Source organism: Apaloderma vittatum, unplaced genomic scaffold (assembly GCF_000703405.1).
Source record: "Apaloderma vittatum isolate BGI_N311 unplaced genomic scaffold, ASM70340v1 scaffold12949, whole genome shotgun sequence".
Lineage (NCBI taxonomy): Eukaryota > Metazoa > Chordata > Aves > Trogoniformes > Trogonidae > Apaloderma > Apaloderma vittatum.
Window position 1 is genome coordinate 14,444 of NW_009737016.1, and position 9,569 is coordinate 24,012.

The following is a 9,569-nucleotide window of genomic DNA, read 5'->3' on the forward strand; positions in this document are numbered from 1 at the left end:
TGGTAAGTTTTTACATAGAAGTTGTAGCATATTGTCACTAACCCACCCCCACACACCAATTTTGTTTCACACTGACAAGAGCTGAGATGAGTGAGTTGTTGTCTGGCCCTTCCCACTTGGTATAGTCATTGGCTGGCTTGATTCTAAAAAGGATTTTAAAAAGGGGAATAATGTGCCCTTGCCTGGGATCTGAGACTGTCAGGGTGCTGAAAAGATAATCTCTGAGCTGCCACCATGCAGGTCTCCTGGGCTGTGTGCTCTCTCTATGTCTTAATACAGATTGCATTTCAATCTCTGGAAGGGTGGCAGATGCTTAAAAATGATGCTACAGAAATCATTCCTGAGATCCCTGAAAATACAGAAACACCAATGGAGCAGATATTCAGCAACAACAACACAATGAACCAGGCAAAGCATGGAGGAAGACACATACAACAAGCTCCAGATGCTAACGGTAAGAAAAATAACATCATCATTACTGTTTTGGACCCTACGTTTGTAAAACAATATTGTTAAAGCCTTTAGGTATGAACCTAATGTGATAGGATATACTAGAGTTTGCTGTTGAAAAATGTGGTCTATCTATCAAACTATCTATCCATCTATCTATTTTAAGTACTACAATGTGCTCTGCAGACACAACTCCAATACAGAAAACCTGTAGAAGATACTGAAGTTTCTCTGTGTTCTGTGCTTGCAAGAACTGTGAGGAAATATGACAAGCCATCTTTCTCTCACTGATGTTAGGATGGAGCCATGGGTTAGCAGTGGAGATAATAACACAAATCCTTAATATTTAGGGTCACACTAGTGATGTCTAAGATCACACAGCAAAAATAGTGCATGGAGGTTGCATTCAGCTAGATGAGTGTGCTGCTCACTGTCTTTTGCCAACAGCCAGATTTTAAGCTATATTCCAGCAGCCCAAAAAGCTGTTAGGAACTACTAAAGCACTCCCAAGGAGAATCCCTGCACCACCAGCAGATCAAGGCAGGGCGCTTTTGTTGTTACACCTGAATACCTTTATTTTTTAGCTTCTTACTACTCTGACATCAACAGGGAGGAATCTGTCCCACTGATACGTGTGGGTTTTTTTTAAGAGGAAAGGACATTTGCTTAAGAGAGTGAAGGAGACCAGACAGTTATTCAAGATACGCAACAGTCTTGCACACTTATTTCAATATCTTTAACAGAAGGAATCAAAATTATGATCCAAAGTGGCCAGACCTTTGTGGAACACATGATGCTGCACCAGAGCATGAATAATTTTGCAGTATGTGGAGCCTGTGCAGATACAGGATGCATGCACAGAAAATAAACCTTCATAGCTGAGGCAAATGTCCATATATTCAACCGTATCTGCCTATGTGGTATGGGGTACAATAATTAAAGGCTTAGGAAACTTGAGAAGATGAGACTAAGTGCACATAGTGTTCAGTTGTCAGAATTTTTGTTACAGCATTATGATAAGGATCATTTAATTTCATTAATGCAGTCAAAGCTTTTAAAAGTGAAATCTTGCTAGCTGTGCTTTGATAAGTATAAATCTTACCACTAAAAATCATGGTTTTGTGCTTCACAGTAAAAACAAAAATAAAAATGTCTGTACTAATAATACTCCATCACTAGTGACTTGAGGGGGTCACAATTCTTTTGATGTACCAAGGAGGGAACACCTTGTGTACAGCAAGGAGAATGGGCTTAACAGATACAGCCTTCTCTCTCTAAGCTAACCTGTGAGGACTTCCACCACAAGTAGCGTTCATCAGTTGAAACTATCCTTTTGACTTGAAGGAGAACATTAATGTGTTATTCCAGATGAAGTTCTTTGATAAACACCTTCAAAAATCAAACTGTATCTTCCAAAAACATCAGGTAGCCAAGCATGTCACTTGGCAAATGGGACACCTTCAGAAAAAGTCTGGTTTTAAAACAGGAAAGTTTTTCTAATTCCTTAATGCTGAAAAATCTTGTATTTTTAATGTTTCCTTTGCCTACAGCTATCCACTGAGAAAAAGTGGGGAGAGGAACTACTGTAAGGTTCCTAATCAGCCAGAAGATGCCTCTTCTTGTCCGAAGGAAATTACGTGGGACGTGTAGGATTATCACAGAGAGTAGTAAACCTGGAAAACTTAATGCCTGAAGACTGAGAATTCCTTAGCACGGTTGTTACTGGATATTTCCCTAACCTGGAACACATTATGCTAATTAAAAATCACTTAAGGAACACCCTATTTGTTTAAAATTTTGATTTAAATCTGTAGTCAACCTCTGAAGTCAACAGAGTTAAACTAGAGCAATGAGGGAAGGTTTTGCCCACAGGTAAATAGGAAGCCAGGAGAGTCCCACCAGAATTTCCTATGAAATAACCACTGCTGCTGGGGTTACACTTGAGAAGCTTCACTGCCCACCTGCACAACCCTGACATGGAACTGACCTAGTGGCAAGAGAAGAATTTTATTAATCAATTTATACATTGCTATTAAAGGGTCTCATAACTAGAGCAGCCAAATATTCAGAAGCTGCATGAGTGAGTCTTTGGAGATGCAGTTCCCAAAATCTGCCATTCAAGATCTTAGAATCAGAGAAACATTTAAGTTGGAAAAGCCCTTTAAGATCATTGAGACCAACTGTTAACCCAGCACTGCCAGGTCCACCACTAAACCGTGTCTGTAAGCACCATACCTACATGTAAGATGTCCGGCTTGTATCTAGCTCAGAGCTAGAATCTGCTACAGAAATAAAAAAATGCTTTCTCAAGGATGTGGAAGAAAGCAGTCAGTAATTAATATGTTTCTTGTTTGCAGATGCTTCCGCCTTCAGCTGCAGAGAAATGCGAACCACCCGCTATGTGACAGACGGGCCTTGCCGCAGCATCAAGCCCGTGAAGGAACTGGTCTGCTCTGGTCAGTGTGTCCCCTCACACCTCCTTCCCAACTCTATTGGTAGAGGGAAGTGGTGGCGTCAGAATGCCCTGGATTATCGCTGCATCCCTGCTCACACTCGCACGCAGCGCATCCAGATGGCTTGTCCTGAGGAAGAGACTCGGACTTATAAATTCCGAGCCGTCACGTCCTGCAAATGCAAGCGTTATACTCGCTACCACAACCAGTCTGAGCTGAAGGACTTCGCAAAGGAAACTGTCAGGCCTCAGAAGAACAAGAAGCCCCGTCTCTCCAGAGCCAGGAGCAGCAAATCTAACCAACACGAGTTAGAAAACGCTTATTAGAAGGTGGTTCTGACTGATACAGCCTAACAGTTCTGGATATTTTACGAAACACCAAATGGCATTCACAGGCCACAGCATGAAGTTCTGACTGCAGTAGGTTCCAACTCCTTCTGCTAAGATGGGTCAAAGGCTCACAGTCAAAAATCTGTCAGATTATAGTAGTTATGGTCTGAGAAGAGAATGAGATAAACCGAGCTGGAGGTAGCAACACCTCAACACAGTCTCAGAAGAGAGGTACACCTTGGAGATTCACATGAGATCATGTGGCTTGTACAAGTAGGAAGGCAGAGGACAGTGAAGCTGTTATGGTGACAATACAGTTTGTTAGAAGTCGTTCTATTCACTTTATGTGAAAAGAACACTCAGATCCCTTTCCTACTTTTATAAGTGCCATAATGCAGGACAACTATGTGATTAAGGAAGCAGCATGAGAGTTACCACTCTGTGACTGAGTTGTAGAAAGCTAGTGATAGCAGGGATCTCAGCAGCTTTGGTGACTGAAGTCAGATTGTTGTGACATTAACATCCTATTGGATGTCCTCCTGCCCCAGTTGTTTCTTCTAAAACACAGAAATCAAAATGTGATACTCATGTTCTCAAAAGTGTGACAAATATTTCATACTTCTAATACTGTAGGACCAACAGAGTCAAACCTGAGATTTGACAACTAAAGCCATATTTGGTTTAGGGACAATACTTTTTTTCAGGAACAATTAAACAGATTCTGCTATGTGGAGCAGATTTATAAAATGGATGCTGCTCTCAAACCTGATAACTTTGCTCATATTTGTCCTGTAAACAGCTAATGATGAGCATAATTTAGCATAAAGTATACCGATTATTCCTTATTTTCTAGAACACAACAGACTTTAGTATTGGTGTAGACATTTCAATTTACATTTTATGTTCCGTAGAGTTTGGATTATCTGGCCACACTTTGCAGTACTAAGACTGTGCAAGCCAAGTTCCGGGAGTAAGGTGCTGGTTCTGCATTAAAAGTGAGCCTCTGCTAATTTTAAATTCATTAATTCCTCTAGAAAACTCTTTTGCATGTGCAACTTTGGTAAGTCCTTAGTTTGACAGCAAATTTCCTTTATTTACCTTCTCAATACTCAAACTAATGGTTTGTGTTTTTACATTAAAACATATTATTAGAAAGTCACATGCTGTATATATCCTGTAGAAATGTTAAGCCTAGTATCATGATAAACACAGCTTGGGAAGAAGGCAGTTACTCACTGTTCTTATTTTCTCTGTCGAGTTTATGCTGAAATCATTTGTGGACATTTGCAATGTTGATAGATTTTCCAATTATTTTATGTGGGACCAGAACTCAGAGAGTAAAGGTATTGTTTCAGAGAGTGAATTACATATTTATTTTTTTCTCATAAATTATTTATGCGATGTTTTCCTTGTAGAGAATGAGAAGTAATGTTGCTTTAAAAACATTAGTCTGTTATTTTTAATTTGAAATACTGTTAATAAAGTAGAAACAATGATTAATTATAGGAAGACTCATTAATTTTCAGCTGTAGTATTAAGCTGATTTGCTGCAAAGCCAGTGAAATGCAGAATAATCAGACTACTCCCATTTCTGTGACAGAGAGTGTCAGGGTCCTTAATTCTTTCACAGGAACCCACACATCTCTAGAGAAACTCCATCCTGGAACTTTTTGCTTCGATGAATGACATTTCTCATGGAAGAGAGTCTTCCCTCCTACTCCCAGTAAGATTTCCTGATTCATATGTTCACAACCTGATAAAGCCACCAAACAAAAGAAGTCTGTGAACTGCTGATCATGGAAATCTGATTGCTTCAGATTTCTCTCACTGAAAAAAAGGAGTGTGGAATCCCCTTGCAAGTGCTGCCAAGCAACAGTTAAACTTTTTAACAGTTTGATGTTGTAGACCTAGGCCCATTTTTGTTTGTAAGACCATGTTCTTTAAGAAACAAAGGCATTTTCCAATGAAGTCAGGGAAAACTGAGCTTGGACTGCACACAGCATGCAAATCTTTCAGTATGTCTGCAGAGATGAACAGCTTTTCTAAGACAGCTTGTAGATAAGGTGTCCTTTTACTACTTTCAATACCTCATATAAAAACCTAACACAAGCATTTGTCATACCTGTGACAACATTTTCCAGGCTTATCTTTGACTTCATGACCTTGGCACATGGGGCTTAGTTTCTGGAAATCAGGGTGAACACCTGCCAATGCTTCTTAAGTAAGAAAAGCAGTTCAGTCCCTCTGAAAAGCTATTCTACAGTCTCACAGGCATCTATACTGGAATATTGTTTTTAAAATGTTGACTCTGAAAAGTCAGTGAAAAATACTTACTCCACTTTATCTGAGACTTCATGCTGGATTCCAGGCAGTTCGGAAGTACAGGGCGTGCTGTAGGTGAACCAGGAATATTTTTCTCCCAAATGTTTCACCTTAAAGATGACCTCTTCCAAAAAAAAAGCCCCAGTGCTCCCACACAGTTCTCTTGTACCAGCAGTGCAAAAGTTTCCTGCTGTTGAGCTGCAATTCAGAATCTTGCCGTTTTCTGACTTGCAATGTAATGATTGGTTCTTTGCCTGTTAGAAAAGCTTTTACAATACCAATGGGCAGGTTGTCCTGAGGCACTTAAACTACTGTATTTCTTCTCAACGCCCATCCTGTTTACAGTTTCTTCTCACTGTTTTCTTACCATAGGTTAAAAGTGGATTAGATGAGCAGTCTGCAAATACACTTAGTCTTCTGCAATCTTACTCCTGCAACACTGCCCTCCAAGTGCCACTTTTGCAATTTATGTTATTAGGAGAGGAACAGGAAATAGTAATGTTCTGCAAACAGCTAGAAAAATCAAAATATGGGATGTTTCACAGAGGTAGACCACTGTGTTCACCTCCATCCAGCCCACTCCATGTGAATTCTTTTCACACAGTATGTTTGGGTTTATATAGCTAGTTAGTTTCCCACTCTTTGTCTCTAAAAAAAAAATCCAATAAAGGTGTAGAGGTTTTAACCTCACATTAGTATATTTTATTTATAGCTGTTAGCAGGGCTCTAGAACAAGACAGAAATTGGCTTATTGGTCTAATAATCTGTGGCAATGTTTGCTGAAAGCATTATTGCTCAATGGAGATGATGCACAGAAGAAATGCTGCCTCTAACTGGGAGTTTCAGAATGAGTGTCTGCAGGAAATTTCAGTTTGTCTTTCACATCGAATCTGTACACTTCCAGTTCTTTCCAAAGAAAAAAGCTTGATACTGTACACAGAGGAAATAACTGAAAGCAGAGTGACTTCATATATTGTTCTTACATCCATGAAACATTACTAGACGTAAGCCATACATGGGAGAGGCTCTTTTGGAGTAACAAATACTCCAAAGGGGCTTCGTAATGGGCAGAGATGTGCTGTGCACTCCTTTTACAGAAGCATTAAATAATTGTGCTTCAGGACTATAAACTCTTCAAGCAAGAGTGAATTTCTTCCTTGCAATTTTTGCAATAAAATAGCACAACCGTATGTAATTTAGGTGCTGCTGAACTATAAGTAGTAACAGGTCATTAAATTAACCTTCACTTGGCCGAGGACAGCAGCCTGTCGGCAGCTAAACAACTGCCATAATTGGTAATCCACTGAAAAACAATTTATTTTTTTTTTCAGACAGGATTTCTCCAAATCAGCTTTGTACACTCTCCTATTTTTATTTCCAGCTTCTGTAGAAAATGAACCAGGGTACATATTTTCTACAATTTACTCACTGACTTACAATAAATTGTCAGTGTGCCTACTTCACAATTCTGCCATCATTCAGTGAAAGATAATGTTACACGCAGCACTAACAGCCTGCTGGTACCCACAAGGTCCTCAAGATTTTGCACAAGATTCAACTTTTTAACTAGAAATTGCACAATAAAAACATAACTTTATCCAGTGAGGCCTTAGGCCCAGAAAACACATTATGCATGTGTTGTGCAAATGTGGTTGAGAAAGTCAGCATTGTGAAATACAGAAGGAATAAACATGTAATTTTTTTAGCCACATGACATCAGCTTGTAATTAGCTTGTTTCACTCAAACTAGCGCAGTATATGGGTGCAAAGAACAACTTTTCTACAGTAAACAGGCTCAAAAGTCTGAAATTAACATAGAATGTATTTATAGGTACTTTGACTTTAGATAATTTTTATAAGGGTGAGATACTACTGTGAAAAGAGATAATAAAACTAATCAGAAAAACCTACAGAGAGGTAAAACTCATCAGCACAAGCCATGCTAGTTCTGAAATAAAAGTATAAGGAACACAAAGAAAATATTCAGAGCATTATTTCACCTCTACTGCATCACAATGTATGACTAAACTGAACACTTCCAGGGAGGGGGCATCCACATCTTCTCTGGGCAACCTGTTGCAATGTCTTACCACCCTCACAGTGGAGAATTTCTTCCTAGTAGAAGTGATTCTGCCCATCTACTCAGCTCTGGAAGTCCTGGAAGGCTGCTACAAGGTCCCCCCAGAGCCTTCTCTTCTCCAGGCTCAACAGCTGCAACTCTCTCAGCCTTTCTTCATAGGAGAGGTGCTCCAACTCCCGGTCATCTTTGTCGCCCTTCTCTGGACATGCTCCAATAGGTCCATGTCCTTCTTACACTGGGGACACCAGAGGTGGACGTAGATCTGCAGGTGAGGTCTCACCAGAGCCGAGGGGAGAATCACCTCGCTCGACCTACTGGCCACACTACTCTCCATGCAGCCCAGGATACAATTGGCTTTCTGGGCTGTGAGTGCACGCTGCTAGATCATATTCAGTTTTTCATCCACTAGTACTCCAAAGCCCTTCTCTGTAGGGCTGCTTGCAATCCACTGATTGTCTAGCCTGTACCCATATTTAGGATTGCCTTAACCTGAGTGCAAGGCCTTGCATTTGGCCTTGTTGAACTTTATCAAGTTTATCTCTCTAGCCTGTGAAGTTCCCTCTGGATGACATCCCTTCTGCCTAAAGTATCAGCCCCATCACTCAGCTCCGTGTCATTTTGAACACTTTACTATCTAAGCTCATAATCCTGCCCAGCCCTGCTTCTCCCTGGTGCTACCAGGAGCTGAATGATTCACTTTGATGCCATGAACATCCATTTGATCCATCCCAGGTGTGTCAGTGCATGATGTGAATCACTTTTTTTACCACATGTTGACTACTCACGTTCTAACTGATATAGGTGGGGCTGTTAGAACGCACTGGCACTAACACTTTAGATTGAAGTTGTTCTTATGAATTCGTACAGCACCCACAACGTAGAAACATTGGTCTCTGCTTGGTGTCCATCAGGGTAGTACTATCATTTTCATCCCGAAGGGAAGCAGGCCCAACTCCTTGGCTGAATTTGAAGTCCAAAGTCATGCATCTCCCACATCAAGCTGTTTGCAGTGTTAATCTTTAGACTCAAGCTTTCTTGTTCATGGCTTTCCAGGCAATTTAAATATACTCTCAAACCAAGAAATAAAAGTGTATTTAGGTTGCGGTTATCAAGTCCCTAAATTAAACAGACATCTTTGGTGCTTTGCCAACAGTTTAATGCTTGTGGTAGGAGGTTATTTCAATGTCTTAAGAAAACAGCTCAGCTCTAGATAAATAAATAAGGGATGTAATTCTTCATTCAGACTATCAGATTCTTTGGTGTAAAAATTTCACTTAGGAGAGGCCTTGGGACATAGTGGCTCCTCTGAGACTATTTACATCTGTCAGATTCTCTAATCTCTCTCTCTCCTTCCTTCCTTCCTTCCTTCCTTCCTTCTTGCCTTCCTGCCTTCCATTTTCTTCCCTTTCACTATAAAATAGCCAGTATTTAACTCTAATGCTTCCAGTCTGCAAAACACGCTTTTAGAATTAGGTGGTAGTTGTTTGGGGCTTTTTTTATAACCAGAAATAAGGTTTCATTTAAGGTAATTACTCTTCCATTTGGAGGGCTTTGCTATTTGCAGGACCTTATTTTTCTTTAGTCAAATTAGCAGTAAAATCTAATTTTAAAAGCGATAGTTTTGTTCTAAAATTGTTCTTCAGATTAAGAGTGGTGCTCAGAACCAGAAACTTTTCACTCGTAATGAATTTCAACGTGTCTAGAAATAAAAGTAGCACTATCATTAAATCGTTATTGAGGGGTGAGAGAGGACAAAACAATTGCATAGACTTCCAATGATTTGAGAAAATGTATGTGAAATTTCAGCCTGCTCATCAATATGGGCCTCTGAATAAACTAATCTTCAAATCAGAGGTATTCAAGGTCCTCCTAGGAGGCAGAATTAGGCTCAGTCATTTTATATAGATAGATTTTTCTAGAATTGGTTTTGACATT

At 39.9% G+C, this 9,569-nt stretch overlaps 1 protein-coding gene across 1 annotated transcript; it reads left to right on the plus strand.

The window, feature by feature from the left end:
• Positions 1-234: 234 nt before the first annotated feature.
• Positions 235-3,229, plus strand: SOST (sclerostin). Its single transcript, XM_009877197.1, has 2 exons — positions 235-454; positions 2,808-3,229. Exons 1-2 carry the CDS (start codon positions 235-237, stop codon positions 3,227-3,229), a joined length of 642 nt encoding a protein of 213 aa, XP_009875499.1.
• Positions 3,230-9,569: the final 6,340 nt, after the last annotated feature.